Source organism: Physeter macrocephalus, chromosome 8, assembly GCF_002837175.3.
Source record: "Physeter macrocephalus isolate SW-GA chromosome 8, ASM283717v5, whole genome shotgun sequence".
Taxonomy (NCBI): Eukaryota; Metazoa; Chordata; class Mammalia; order Artiodactyla; family Physeteridae; genus Physeter; species Physeter macrocephalus.
In genome coordinates this window covers 119,539,889-119,555,523 of record NC_041221.1, presented here as the reverse complement: position 1 = coordinate 119,555,523, position 15,635 = coordinate 119,539,889, and the positions used below count along the sequence as shown (strand labels likewise).

Sequence of the window (15,635 nt, the reverse complement as noted above, 5' to 3'; positions counted from 1 at the left end):
AAGAGAAGCTATTTAACAGAGAAAGGAGATTTTCCACTTCATCGGTGAGGGAAAATGCTAGCCTTTAAAGTTTTAAAAGGAAAATATCTTAAAATTAAATTACTATCCCTAAGTCTCGCTATATGACAGTATATGTAATGGATAAGACAACAGACTCCAGAAGCAAACTTCCTGGGGTTTGGATCCCAGCTCTGTAACGTAACTGCTGTGTGACTCTGGGTGAGATAATTTACTTCTCTGCTCTGTGCCTCGGTTTGCCCATCTATATAATATAAACATCTTAACAGTACAATACTTAGCTCACAAGGATTTTAGGATTGAGTTAATACGAGTAAAGGGCTTACAGCAATACCTAGCACATTAAGCACTACTGAAGTGTTTGCTATTATATCTTCTCTCTTGCCCCATCTCCAATTAAAAAAAAAAAAAAAAGAAGAAGAAGAAAGAAAATCTTGTATCTACAAAGTACCTTCTGGTACATCACCTAATTTTGATCCTAACAGTAGCCTGGCAACATTGGCAGAACAAGTTTCTTTTTTATTTTATAGATAATGAGTCACAGGCTCAGGGTCGTATAACCGATAGATGTCTGAATGTTGACTCAGACGGAGGTCTTCCGACTCTGAGGCCGGGGGCCCGTCCACTGTGTCTGCTGCCCTTGTCACTGATCACAGAGGTTTAACTTTGAACCTGGTGATGCCTTTTAAGGAGGCACATCCTGATAAGCCTTATGGCCAAAGCCTCTGTTAACCCCTTAGATACTTGAGTGCATTTGAAATAAGAAAAAATTCTTTTAAATAGAGGTAAATGAAAACTTTTATTTGAACTTCCAACTATCTTCTATGATGTTTCTGACCCAAATATTGAAGCATTACTTTCACTCATACAAAAAAAAAAAAAAACAGAGATAAACAAACCTAGATAGACTAATTATTTTCCCCATCTCATCTAAACAAAACATTGAAAGAAAACAAACGGCCCAAGAGAAAAGTAAATTAGCTTTGCACAGTCCTTTCAGTTCGAAAGGCCTGGAGTTCTAGCAGCTGCATAGGTAAGGACGATCTATTTATTTTCAAACACAATACACATAATTCTAGGGTTATCTTAAGTCTTCCATCATCCGTGGTTCTCAGGATTCTAGTTACTATCAGAGGTCCAGCTTTGGCAAGGTTAATGGTGATGCCTTAGAGTAATTACTTGGAAAAATAATAAACATCATTTCACAGTTTAATGCTATGGTATCATTCCCATCAATATCCTTTTTTATTTTCATTTTTGCCCATCACAGAGAGAAAAGCAGAGAGGCTTAATTTGATTTACAGAGGGAAAAACAACCCTGAATGTACTTTTTTTGTCAAGGGTCGGGGGTGTGCAGGGAGAAAAGGTCAGCCAGCTGTTTTTCATCTATACGCCATAATTCTCTGTTTAGTTTACACTATTAAACTCCAAAGCTTTGCTTTAATCTTAACTGTTACAGTATGCCTTACTGCAGATTCTGTCATGTCGCATCCCTGATAGGGTTTCAGACTTTGGCAAAGCACCATCCCCCAAGCTGGTCCTTGCCATATGGGTAGTAAATGCATCCAACATTTTTTCATTGGCGCCTGCATCATTATGTTTTGTCACCAATGGTTTCTCGGGTTTGCAGTAAATTGCTGCGTATACTGTGGTTTGGAGCTGCCACAATGATCGCCTACATTTATTTGTAAACAGCTGAGTCCTCGTTAGGGCCTCCCTGTCCGGTTAGTCTTTGGAGGATGACCTAACATCTGTTTGTTGAGGGTTGGGGGTAAGTGGAGAAGCCATAAAAGAAAAAGAAAACAGAAAGCAGGAGCAACCAATGTGAGGGGGAAGGGATGCCAGGAGGAGTCCCCCCCACACTCTAAAAGGCAGGATAAGGAGAAAAGGTGGGGAGCAAAACTTACCTGATCTGTCTTCGTTTTGCGAATCACATCTTCGGCACAGTTCCGGGATGGTCTTGAGTGACGTGACTGAATACTGAATGGGAAGCCAGAGGAGGAAAAAGTGTAAAGTAGCAATTTAAAATAAGAGCATTACATTCACTCAATTGGCCAGAAAATCAAAACACAAGAAATGATACATGAGTACAACATATATCTCTAAAAAGTGTATCTAATTTTACCCTAAATGGGCTGCTTGGTGATCTGGCAGCATCCCAGACTCTACCTATAAGCATGTAAGTAGATGCAGATTAAAGACAGGGCTGGGGCTTCCCTGGTGGCGCAGTGGTTGAGAGTCTGCCTGCCAATGCAGGGGACACGGGTTCGAGCCCTGGTCTGGGAGGATCCCACATGCCACGGAGAAACTAGGCCTGTGAGCCACAACTACTGAGCCTGCGTGTCTGGAGCCTGTGCTCTGCAACAAGAGAGGCCACGACAGCGAGAAGCCCGCGCACCGTGATGAAGAGTGGCCCCCGCTCGCCACAACTAGAGAAAGCCCTCGCACAGAAACGAAGACCCAACACAGCCAAAAATAAATAAATAAATTTATTATTAAAAAAAAAAAAAAAAGGGCTGGACAGTCCTTTAACAAATAAGGTGGGGTGTATCCAGCAGACATTCTATCTCTTCTGCTACTTGTAGAAGATGGAAGGATTTTGTGTCCTTGACATTTTACAGAAGATGGCCATAATATTTGCATTCTGAATCCTAAGAGTGAATCTATGTGTGGAAAAAAAAAAAAAAGCCAAGAGGAGGAGCACCCAGCTTCCTTCAGCATCCAGGGCATCCAGGAGCTATATCTCCTGGACTACAGAAATGTCCCTAATGTTGCTACTTGCCACAAATTTTACTGTAATCTCCATGGGAAATACCAGGATAATGCTATGAAAAGTGAGAAGAGCATGGTTCTGTGTTTGAAAACTCATCTGTTTCATGGATAGATTCGTCTGAATTGAAAGAAACCACCTTGCAGGCTCAGTCCCAGCACCAACTCAGGGGCCGGCTATCAGGATAACAAATTATGACATAAAGGGGCATAAAATCAGCAGAGTGACAACAAATGTAAAATCAATAGCTATGATGTATGGGGACGAAGTTTGATCCCAGTCAAGCTTTCTTTGGAGAAGGGTGTTTTAAAACAAAATAAATAGGATGAACTCTGTCTTTAATCAAAGGCCAAGTCAGGTCCTGTCTTCAGTCATACTTTAATTCATAAAATACAGCTTTCTAAAAATAGTTTGCTCTGTACCTTTATGAAACAACGCTCTTATGTAAATGAGCATGGATTCTGAATGACTTCACTGTTACAAAACTGGAAGGGGGACTGAGAAAAAACATTTAATCTAAAAGAAAAATGATCGTGGGAAACTCATTAGGATTATTCTAGCATTACAAGTGAGGAATGTGTAATTAGGACATATTTGTCAATACGAAGGTGCTTTAGTTAGCTTGATGTTGACAGATGGAGCGAAGTGTCTACATCGAGACCGTCCCACACACCCCACCCCCGTGCTTTCCACCCAGCATCAGGACAGCAAGACAGAGGGAGGCACGGTTGGAACTACTGTCAGTTCGCCAATTGCACATCACAAACAAATTAAATTTCCAGTACTTCCAAGTGAAAAATGAAATCTCAGATGACTAATTAGAGAAATTACTCTTACCTGTCTGATGCAATAACATCCTGTTTATGTCAGCCATTCCTCAGAGACTACAGGTGCTTTAGCAAACCCATTCACATACTCGAGGGCGGAAACACTGCCTCTTAAGCCAAAAATGAACTCCAAGGATTTTATTCCCCTTTTATATTATGCTCTTTGGGAGTGGGGGGCGGGTAACATAGGTATAGAAGGCATTTTTCTTGTTCCTAATAAGTTACCTTATGTTTCTGGCCAAGTACAAACTCTCTAAGGAAATCTGGTAGCTTCTTGAGACCAGCTGGTACAGGTTAAATAATTACACAGTTTGTAATTCAGTTAAAATTGGGCCTTTTGTTTTGGTTGCCATGTGCCCCATGAAAGCACCCTTTGGCAAAGTCTTTCCCTCGTTCCTTTTTTTTTTCCTTTTCTTCGAAGGCAAAATTTTAGAAAGAGGAAATTTCAGATTGATTGTGCTTAAATATAGTTAATGATAAGCTCAATAAGCTGCTCAGTGGGCTTAATGATATGTATTTGACTAAACCGGTTATGCTGCTATCTGCATTTCCAGCCACATACATCCTGTCACCTCCCACCCCAAAGTCAGGCATGTCACAATCTACAATTTATTAGCTTCACCTTCAGCTCCTCCAATGTGACCTCAAAGGTCCACAGTATGCAATCATTTTTAATTTGATGAGGTTTAAATTTGAACAACCCAGGCTGCCTGGTTGGTGTAGGGACTGAGCTCCAGGCAGAGACTAGCCTGGCTGAGCCCCATCCACTGCCTCAACCTGCATCACACCTGGCAGCTCTGCCTCTTGATCCATGGTCACACAGGAAGCCACTTTTGTGCGGGCATTCGTGTTAGTAATTGGGGAATAATGCCATTGAAGAAAAAGTCGGGTGCTGCTCCTGGTCAGGGAAATAAAAAGTATAATAATCTAAGAAAAAGATGATGTGTAGGCCAGAAAATCAAAGTTTTGGATAACTGTAGGGGTATATGGAATGTCAAATTCAGCAATGACTCCAGTCTACACTGTGAACAAATCTACCATTCTTTACAAGGACACACAAGAAAAAAAAAATCAATTTGTAGATTTCCTTCAGCAAGTACACTGCTCTTTGCATAGAAGATAAAGCTTAAGAGAGTGCTGTATAGATGGTTCAGTTGTGATATGAAGCAATACAGTGGAAACACACAATTCACAAAACGAACACGCCAAAAAATTTTCATATCTGCAAATCTGGGAATAAGCAAATGACCCAGGAAGTCTCTTTCACGAGTGCATTGTGATACCATCTGGGAGCTGAAAGGGAAGACTTCCCAGGCCTTCATCCCAGTTCACAGGACAGATGGCCTTTTATAAGGAGCTGTTAGGTCGCCAGCCCACTGCATTCTCAGGACAATGGCCAGCTCCCAGGGTAGCAACTACTGTTATTTTTGCCCTAACAGAACCAAAGACCCATGTACCTTCCCTCTTGAACCCAGCCCAAGCCTTTATATTCTGTCCCCTTGATTCCTATTATCCTTGGGTGATAAGAGAGGAGAGGGACTTGCAGATGGCTGAGAAGTATTATATTTCCTACCTCTATGTTGCTCTCTAATTTATTCTTTTTCTAAACATCTTTCAGTGGAAACACCCTTTTTGATCCAAACTTCTTTTCCACTCTTCCATCATGCCTCAAGAAAAGCCCCTGCCAAAGGCTGAACAGTTGTCTCTGCTCCTTCAATGTCCCTGTACATTCAAAGTTCAGTTCCCCTTCAGTTCCTTTACTCCGGGGGCCTCCTTGCCTGCAATGCCTTCCCCTGGCCAGGCAAATGCCACTGCTCTGCAAGGCCAGCTTGAGTTCTGCATTTTCCATGAAACCCTGGCTGATTGCTTCAGCCCTTACTGACCTCTTTTTTTTTAATTAATTAATTAAATTTTTAATTGAAGTATAGTTGATTTACAATGTTGTGTTAATTACTGCTTACAGCAAAGTGACTCAGTTATACACACACACACACACATTCTTTTTCATATTCCTTTTTTTTTTTTTTTTTTTTAGAGAAAAGAAATGTATTCCCTCACAATTCTGGAGGCTAGAACTCCAAAGTCAAAGTGTCTATAGGGCCATTCTCTCTCTGAGGGCACTAGGGAAGAAGGTTTCCTTGCCTCTTCTAGCTTCGGGTGGTTGTCAGCAATCCTTGGTTTTCCTTGATTTGTAGACACACGAGTCCAATCTCTGCCTCTATCATCACATGGCATTCTCCCTGGGTATCTGTGGCTAAATTTTCCTTTTTTTTTTTTTTTTTTTTAATTGGAGTACAGTTGCTTACAATGTTGTGTTAGTTTTTGCTGTGCAGCAAAATGAATCACCACACGTATACATATATCCCCTCTTCCTTGGATTTCCTTCCCATTTAGGTCACCACAGAGCATTGAGTAGAGTTCCTCGTGCTATCATATTCTCTTCCATTATGGTTTATCACAGGACATTGAATACAGTTCCCTGTGCTGTACAGTAGGACCTTGTTGCTTATCCATTCTCTATACACCAGTTTGCATCTGCTAACCCCAAACTCCCACTCCCTCCCTCTCCCACCCCCTATCCCCTTGGCAACCACCAGTCTGTTCCCTAGGTGCATGATTCTGTTTCTGTTTCATAGATAGGTTCATTTGTGTCACATTTTAGATGGATGCAACTAGAGATTATCATGCTAAGTGAAGTAAGTCAGAAAGAGAAAGACTCTTTTTTGCCCTTGATAAAAAAGCACCTTGCCTTGTGAAAAACAAGGGCTGTGCTGTTGTTCCCCTAGGCTGTGCTGGCTCCCCCAAGTGCCTAAGGGAAAGGATGATATCCTTGACTTGTACATATGCATGGCACACAATTACTTATTAACTATTCGACTGAAATACTAAGCTGTACACACATGTGATTAATCCCTGGGAATAATATTATAGATGGTCAAAGGAGTTCTTTCATATTTAGGTCGTAAGTGGCAATTTCTTCCACGCTTCCATACTTGCTCTAAAATTAATTAGCTTTCTAAAATGCAAATTTGACTAGGGTGCTTCTCTATTTCACATCTTTCAGTGGCTCTGCACTGCCTGTAGGAGAAAGGCCTCATGCCTTAGCATGGCACATGCAGCCCTCCACGAGCTCAGACATCTCTCCCCATGGTCTTCTTCTTCTTTTTTTTTTTTTGAATCAGCTGTTCTTCATCTATTTAAAACTATTTATCCAAGTATAATTGATAAACTTTAAAGAAACTTCACATATTTAAAGTGTACAGTTTAATGTGTCAGCATATGTATACACCTATAAAATTATCACAATCAATATAATGAACCTATCTATCAATTCCAACAATTTCCTTGTGCTTCCTTGTAATTCCTCTTCTCTATTTCTCCATGACATATTTCCATCCTCAGGCTACTTTAGTAACAGTAAATTTCTTGTGGCTCCCCCACTGTATCTTCTCTGAGTCTCCCGGATGGAACTTATCTCAGCTTCCAAAGTGTGGTGTCCAGACCAGTGGCATTAACACCATCTAAAAACTCTGTTAGGAATTCACATTCTTGGGCCCCATCCCAGAAACTTTAAGGGCAGGGCCCAGCAATCTGTGTTTCCACAAACCGTTCAGGTGATTCTGATGCATAGTGAAATTCAAGAACCACAGCTCTTTATTTCCTTATCTTGGGCATATGTCCATTAAAGAATCCATCATGTGACATTTCATCTATATGTTTACATAATTTCTTCCTCTGCTTCCTGAGGGTGTGAACAATATTTTATTTACCAAAGAAACTACGTACTTGTTGAACTGAATGAAATGAATTCTCCTATGTAGCCCCTGATTTGGGTGACAATAATAATAGTAATAATGGCAGTACTTAATATTTATAAAGCACTAATCTTCTTAGGAAATTCCATAACTACCATTCTAGCAATGTAATCATGCTATATTTAAAAGAATAAACACTTCTCATATATTAACAGCATGAATACTGGCTGATGCCTTAGCTTTTTGTATAAAGACAATGGATTTGGAGGCAGAAGCTCTGGATTCGAGTCCTACTACTGACATTTATTAACTCTGTAGTTCTGGACAAATAAATCATTTCCTATCTTTGGGGCTCAGTTTCTTTATCTAGAAAACACAGATAATCATAAGAGATAATGTAAGTGAAGTCAACGTGCAAGCTGTAAAACGATGTTAAATGTTCTGGTCTCTTCTCTCTAACTCATTTTTCATGTGTGTTCCTCATCTTCGTGCCTCTCATGATTTGCAGCTCAGTATATCAAGATGTGAGAACAGATGATGCAGGAAGAGGGGAGCCAGGTTCGGACTGGAAAGGAAAAAAGGAAGGACAGCCAGCCTGTCTCAGCACCTTATTTGGCTTCTTTGGTCTTTCCTCATGCAAGAGAACCCACGGCCAAGAACAGACATTGAAACTTAGCTTCACAAACTACACAGAGTTGTTATGACGTAAGACAGTCCTACACGTCCCAGCTTACATCAATGTTGTCACTCTGCCATGCAAAATAGTTTGAACATGCGTGGGATTCATAATAACAGACTGTGATTTCTACATTGGGCTTTGGGGATCTCTGACACAGTCCCTACATACTATTCGGGACTGAAATGCTTTGGCCCTTGCTCCTGAGAAGTGCAGCCAGTTGGGTGAACAAGCAGGCATTACTCAAATGGGCATGAGCCACAGAAAATGAAAGAACTAAAATCCCAACACCTTTTCAAGCTAGAGACTTTTAAACAACCAAGGTCGCATTAAGTTTCCAAAAGAAACAATTAGGCCAGTCATCCGAACAACTATACTAAAATTCATTGTTTCTCACGTAGCTTTCCAAAATTCAAGCAGGCCTCTCCACAGTCACACAATAAAATGACAGAAAAGCTGGTAGTGAAAGCAAAGACACGCAGCTGAAGTGAGTTTTTCAGAAGCACAATACTTTCCTAAAATTGTGACCTCCTCTCCAATGGCCTGACCTCCCAATTCAGGAAGGGGTGTCCTGACTTCATGCCCTCCCTAACAGATCAGGCTCTGTTTTCCCTTCTCTGAGGATGTGGTACTCACAGAGCATGCCTTCATCACGCTAGCTCACAGCTTGTGCTCAGATCTCCTCCTCTCCCATCTCAGACTCATGCTCTGCCATCGTCCCCTCTTCTTCTCTTCAGCTACTCTCTCAACTTCAGCTCTCCCCTCTGATCCCATAAAATTAAAGAAGCACCCCTGCCACCTCAAGACACGCTGCCTCCTCAGTTGGCCGTGGGTGGAGTTTCCTGCTCTTGGGTTCACAGCCATCTGTTTTGAAAGAACTGCCTTGGTTCTTGTCTCCACTTCCTCACCTCTGCATTCACTCCTCCAGCCACGACGACCCGCCATCTGTGCTATCACCCACAGGCACTGCTCTTATTATGGCCACCAAAGAGTTTTAACTGGAAAATCCTGTGGCACTTTTCAAACCCTTCTCTTTCTAATGACCTATCTCCCACTCTGGACCACTTCCTTTTTAAAATTCTTTAAATCATCCCTCCCCCTCTTTTTTTTTTTTTTTTTTTGTGGTACGCAGGCCTCTCACTTTTGTGGCCTCTCCCGCTGCGGAGCACAGGCTCTGGACGCGCAGGCCCAGCGGCCATGGCTCACGGGCCCAGCCGCTCCGCGGCATGCGGGATCCTCCCGGACGGGGGCACGAACTTTTGTGGCCCCTCCCGCTGCGGAGCACAGGCTCTGGACGCGCAGGCCCAGCGGCCATGGCTCACGGGCCCAGCCGCTCCGCGGCATGCGGGATCCTCCCGGACGGGGGCACGAACCCGGTTCCCCTGCATCGGCAGGCGGACTCCCAACCACTGCACCACCAGGGAAGCCCCCTCCCCCTCTTTTTAATCTCCCTTAGTTTTCCTCCTGTATCTTTGAAAACTCCTTTCCAGTCTCTTTTGTAGAAGCCTCTTTTTCCTCCCACCTCATAGGACATACATCTGTACAGTTCCTTCCTTGGAACATTCTTCCCTTTCCACATTCTATGTTTCACGGGTGACCTTACAGACTCCCACAGTTTCAACCGCCACCTCTACATAGTACAGATATTGGTGATCTACATGTTCATATAAGTATCCCAGTCTGATTTAAATATATTTCTTTCCACCATTCAGGCTCTATTAAAGAAAATTATTATGAATAATCCTCTTTTCAAATGCATTTGAGTTGTGCTCTTGTTCCTTGTTTTTATGCTATGTTCCAAGAGGTACTTAAAAAATTAATAATCATCAAATTATTTTATGCTAAAACATTGCTTGTGGTTGGTATTTGGGAAAATTCAGTAATTTGTCCTGACCATATTAAGAGTATGCCAGGAATGACTCTATTGTAATGCTAATATGAGTAGTCAGGCAAAAGATTAAGATCCACATTGGTGAAGGTGATGAGAGCACAGCATTGAATGATCCCCACCTGCTGTGAGAAGTGGTCATGGATGGGAAAAAGACAGGGGTGAATGAGGGTGGCCACAGGTGACCAAGGGACTGGGCAGAAGTCATTTTCAACACAGTGGTTTCATACATGGATTCCAGAGCTAGACTGCATGTTATAGCCTGGCTTCACCATTTTCTAGCTAATTAAACAGTTACTCCATCTCTGTCTATCATCAGTTTCTTCATTTGTAAACAGGTACTCATGGTATCTACATCAAAATGTGGCTGTGAAAATTCTGAGCTAATAATGTAAAACATCAGGAATAGTGTCTGATGCATTGTATGTGTTCAATAAATGTTAGTTACTATTATCATTTAATTAAAAAGTATCAAAAATGAGCATTTAGAAATGAAGCCAAAATAATGGTAACTATTGAGGCAAAAATTACAAATTACAAAAGACTTAGAAAGAAAGTTATCTCACAGTGGGGCAGATGGCTGGCTTTACATCTTGTTTGACCTCAATGATTGCCTGGTTTTAATCGTGAGCCAATAATTAATCACTACCAAAATATAAAGACTGACTGTCAAGAATGGAGTTTGATATTGTGATTAAATGTAACCTACTATTAAGTTAATCTGGCATTTCATAATATGCTCAATTGTTATCATAGGGTATTGTAAACTCTGTGAGAGCACAGAACAAGTCTGTGTCATTCACACCAAGCCTAGAACCATGCCTGGTGCACTGTAAACGTTTAATACATGCCTGTTGAGTAGACTGACATAAAATCTAGCTGTTCATAAATGGTAAATAGTTTGTATAAATAACCTGCATAGTCAGTCTAATAAATGCCATGACTATTGGGCAAGATGAGAATGTTCAGGGCTATCTGCAGAGTGAGAGAACAGCAAATTAAAAAATCTGGCAGCTCCTCATTCTTCTTGGAAATCACTCTGTCCATAAGGTCGCTCTCTACCACCTCAGGTAGAGATATCAGTCAGGTCCAGGATTCGGAGTCTGAGGACCTGGGTTCTAGACCTGGACTCTGACAGTAGTTATGGGACATGAATTTACAATTCATTTTGCCTGGATTAGATTATTCCTAATTCCTTTCCTGGCAGGTATTAAGAAAATGGTAACACATATATAATATTAGAACAAGTGTGAGGTTTTGGATAGTGGGGAGCTGGAGAGGGGACCAATGAGAGGTAATTGAGACTTGAATACAAGATATTGCAAAAAGAATACTGAAAAATGTTGGGTCATTTTGAAAAGCTGATGAAACTAGATCCTACTGAGAAGCACTAAGAAAAGTTTAAATATAAGTAAGTTTAAAGTAAGCACGGTGATGGCTTGGAAGGGCAGGGCTGATTGACGGGGACAGCGAAGAAGGGATGGAGGCAATCAGAGGCCACCTAAACGTCTTGGTCACATTCTAGGAAGCAAAGAGGAAAGGATAATAGGATCTTAGACAGATCCCTTGCTAGAGAGAAGGGGCAAGCCAGGTTCTCTGCACCTTGAATATCTTTCTAGTCTTTTTCACACCTAAAACTGGAACAAAAGCTGTATTCTTTACCCTCCCTAACTCAGCGCCTAAGTCCACATGATAAGCCCTACACACACTTTCTCAAGGTCTCCCACTGCTGTGAAGCAGCTGTTGGTCAGAATGTAATGAAATCTGGGAAGTGTTAGTGGAATGACTTGAGCAAAAGGTAGTGCACACAAAACAGAGGGGGTCAGGTATTTTAGTGCAAGTGATGCCCAGTCTGTGGAACGGGAAAATGTAACTCACTGAGAGTGAGATTTATTTGCTCTAAGAATTTATTTTTCTACCAGTGATTTAAGCACCTTAGGAAAATGAATCCACATAAGTCTGTGCTATTACTCTGGGTTGCAAGGGCTTGGGTCAAAGGGGATAATAAAGTGGAAGGACACTTATTTATCTTGATCTCATTTGATTTGCACAAAACATAGGCTATGCAATTTCCAAAAACGTCAACTTTCACCAAAGCTGCAGTCATGGTGACACAGAAAGGCAACAAAATTTCCTGTGCTGAGGAATATAGCATTGCACTTAATTCTATTTATGTGTGTGTGCACATATGTGTGTGTGTCTATTTACCTGTACATGTTTATATGTACATGTAGGTATTTGTATACAGATGAGCATATACATATACATGTATTTGTGTCTGTATATAAATATGGGTGTGTGTGTTTATATATGTACATATATATAAATTTTCATACCTTCTCCATAAAATCCAGGATGCTAGGTAGAGATGGATTATTATCGTTTTACAGACGGAAAAGTTGAGGAACAATAAAATTAAGAGACTTGCTTAAGTTCTCTTAGCTTGTTTTCATTTTATTTATTTACACTATATACCAACTCCCTTACTTCCAAAAAGCACTTTGCAATTGCTTCAATGACAGTTGGGGATAGTGATGGGTGAGATGACTGGTCCAGAGATGATTCTACTCAACCAAGTTGCTCAGAAGAGAAAGGGTAACACAGTCAAACAGTTCTGTATTGAAATCCTGGCCCGGCCACTTACCTACCTGTAACCTTGTGAAAGTCAGACTCTCTCTCTAAGCCTCATTTTTTCATCTGCCAAACAGGGGATAAAAATAGGGCTTGCCTTGCAGACTTGATGTGAGGCTTAAACAGGACCAGTGTTTAAACAGTTCAGTCGGTGCATGGCATGGCCAACATTTGATGGCTCACGAGTGGAGCGCTGCAGTGGATCTGTGGTTTGGCCTCTGCTTTATTCAGTCCAGTGTATAATCCTATTTTTGAGGACAGCAAATTGGCCTCTCTTCATAAAATAAATACATCACGGGGGACTTCCCTGGTGGCGCAGTGGTTAAGAATCCGCCTGCCAATGCAGGGGACACGGGTTCGAGCCTTGGTCCGGGAAGATCCCACATGCCACAGAGCAATTAAGCCCATGCGCCACTACTACTGAGCCTGTGATCTAGACCCCGCGAGCCACAACTACTGAAGCCCGCGTGCCTAGAGCCCATGCTCCACAACGAAGAGTAGCCCCCGCTTGCTGTGAGAAAGCTTGCGGGCTTTCTCTAGTTAGTGCAGCAATGAAGACCCAACACAGCCAAAAATAAATATAAATAAATAAATAAGAAAAAAAAACATCATGTCTACTAAGAACCCTATGGTAAAATAATATTCCAGAGCATTTCTCTTTTTTAAGACAGAGAGATCTGGCTTCCATGGAATAAAGAAGGAAATCTGTAAACACATTTGCAGTGACAGAAAAGTCCAACTTTGAACTTGTATGTTTGTGTGTCGTCATCTCTCCTTCACTGATCCTCAGTTATTGCACAATGTTCTGCCCTTTTAGATGGCAGGGTTACAAGAATGTATAGTTTAAACTCTGCATTTTGCAAAAGATGAGCATTATTTTTGAGTCTGGGAAACTTCAAAATAATTTGATTGCTTTCTGTGTTTTGTTTCATTAGGTAAAGGCAAAAAAACAGTTCTAGCTGTTTTTCTGTACCAATATACAGCTTGTGTTTAAATTAAAACAAGAGCCAAGCTCACGACCAGAGGGGAAAATCATGAAACAGAAACCCTGTAATATGTAAAAGGGCTATGGCTGGAGAGTAAGAAGAGGAGTTTTAAACTCGGGCATCTTTTTTGTAAACATCTTTTTCAAATGTATTGTGCATTTTCCTTCCCCCTTCCTGCCACTAAACCAGGAAAGAAGCTTAAGGGCTGTCAGAAAAGGAGGTTTACAGAATCCTGACAATACAGGCATGTTTATGGGAGACTACATTTCTTGTTATGCCAGTGAATTAGCAAACTGAACACATCATGGAGTTGTTTTTTTTTTTTTTCCCCCCAGTGTTAGCATCTGAATTGTCTCCGTTTAGCCCCTAAAGCAGTTGTAAATTTCTTGTTCCTAGGCTACCTAAACAGGCTGAGACCAATCATTTCAATACTTTAGAGGTTATCCCTACTGCTTTTCCCATGAAGACATTATATAGAGCAATATGATTCTGGCACATTTAAGGTGTTGAACCTGGCTGAGACGGAACTATTATAAAATAATCTGCCATGTTACAGAGGTTGCCAGGTAAAGCAGAGTTTCTTTAGTTTTAAGTGGATTAAAATAGACCAGGATTGCTCATCCTCAGTACTGCTCACATTTTAGGCCAGATAATTCTTCGTTGTAGGGGATTTTCTTGAGCATTGCAAGATGTGTAGATCCATCCCTGCTCTCTACCCACCAGATGCCAGGAATACCTCCCCAATTATGACAATCAAAAGTGTCTCCAGGTATCGCCAAATGTTCCCCAGGGGCGATGGGTAAAGCCGACCCAAGTACTGGGGCTAAAAGTGGATATTCCAAAGACAGTGCTTCTAAGTAGGTGGGTGAGCCCGGACAAGTTATGTAACATCTCCACACCTAAGTTTCCTCATCTGTAAAAGGAAGATAATAATATTCCCTACTTCACAGGATTGTTGTGAGGATTAAATAAGATAATGCCTATCCCCTGGGAAGTGCTCAATGTTAACCATTATCATTATTTTCACAATTCTATGCAATTTCATTTTTTTTCCTTTCTGATTTCAGTTTAAATGCAGGTTAAAGATACAAACAATAGGAATCTATTTAAAGGGGGGAAGTTTGAGTGCAGTTACACAATTACAGATGGCGATCTTATGTTTGAGTGGTCAGGTTAAAGAAGCTCAACTATTGCATAATTTTGAATCCCAATTTGCTAAACAGCTTCAGTTATTGCTTAACATATTTTATTATCTTGCAAGTGGAGATTCCTAATTCATCTAAATTAAGGGCTGCTGCCAGATGATTCTTCTGTAAATATAACTGCTCTATTGTGTTTTTTTAAAGTCTTGACGTGATGCCTGGTCTTTTCCCTGGAGTTCTTTCTTCACCATTGGTCATATAAATATTATTGTAGTATTCATTGAAATAATAACAAAAGCTACCATTTTTAAGAGCAACTTACTGTGTGCCAAGATAAGTGCTTGCCATATATTATTATTTCACTCAGTCCTCAAAACAATCCTAAAAATGAGGTGGTGGGTATCTCAGAGAGACGAAGTTACTGTGTTCCAGCCAGCAAAGGTCAGAACAAGGCTAGAGCCCGGACTGGTGCCTTCAAAGCCTATGCTCTTAAAATGCAACTTCATTATCAAGGCTCAGAGAGCTACCCTGAATTGATAATCATAACATATGCCCCTTTCTGAAACACATTCCACCCTACCCCCACCTCTCACATCATCATTCACTTTTCTTGCTTTTCCCCAGCCAGCTCAAAATACACGGAGGGGAGTGGTTATAAAAGAACCATGCTCTGATCCACATTTAAGTCAAGCACAGTGATTTAAAAAGGGAGGGGGAGAGAGAGAGAGAGAGAGAAAGAGAGAGAGAGAGAGAGAGAGACACTCACTTCACATTAGTCTTAATGAGGACTAATAAAAGTTGTCTGGAAGCTGAAGAAGGGAAAGCCTGAATTCACAAATAGGGAAAGGTAGGAAGATTCATCCATTAAATAGGTGATTCTTCAAACGCATCCGCATCCCAGGAATCCAATTCTTGCATAGAGTATGCATATTTTACTTCAAG

General features: G+C 41.1%; 1 protein-coding gene across 2 annotated transcripts in view; it reads right to left on the bottom strand.

Annotated features, from left to right (window-relative positions):
* Window positions 1–15,635, bottom strand: part of SNCAIP (synuclein alpha interacting protein) — a 149,779-nt gene that overhangs the window by 59,131 nt on the left and 75,013 nt on the right. For both annotated transcript variants that reach the window (XM_007102578.3, XM_055086730.1), the window contains exon 3: window positions 1,926–1,998. In XM_007102578.3, the coding sequence (XP_007102640.2) occupies window positions 1,926–1,998 (73 nt within the window). The remainder of the gene's footprint in view (window positions 1–1,925; window positions 1,999–15,635) is intronic.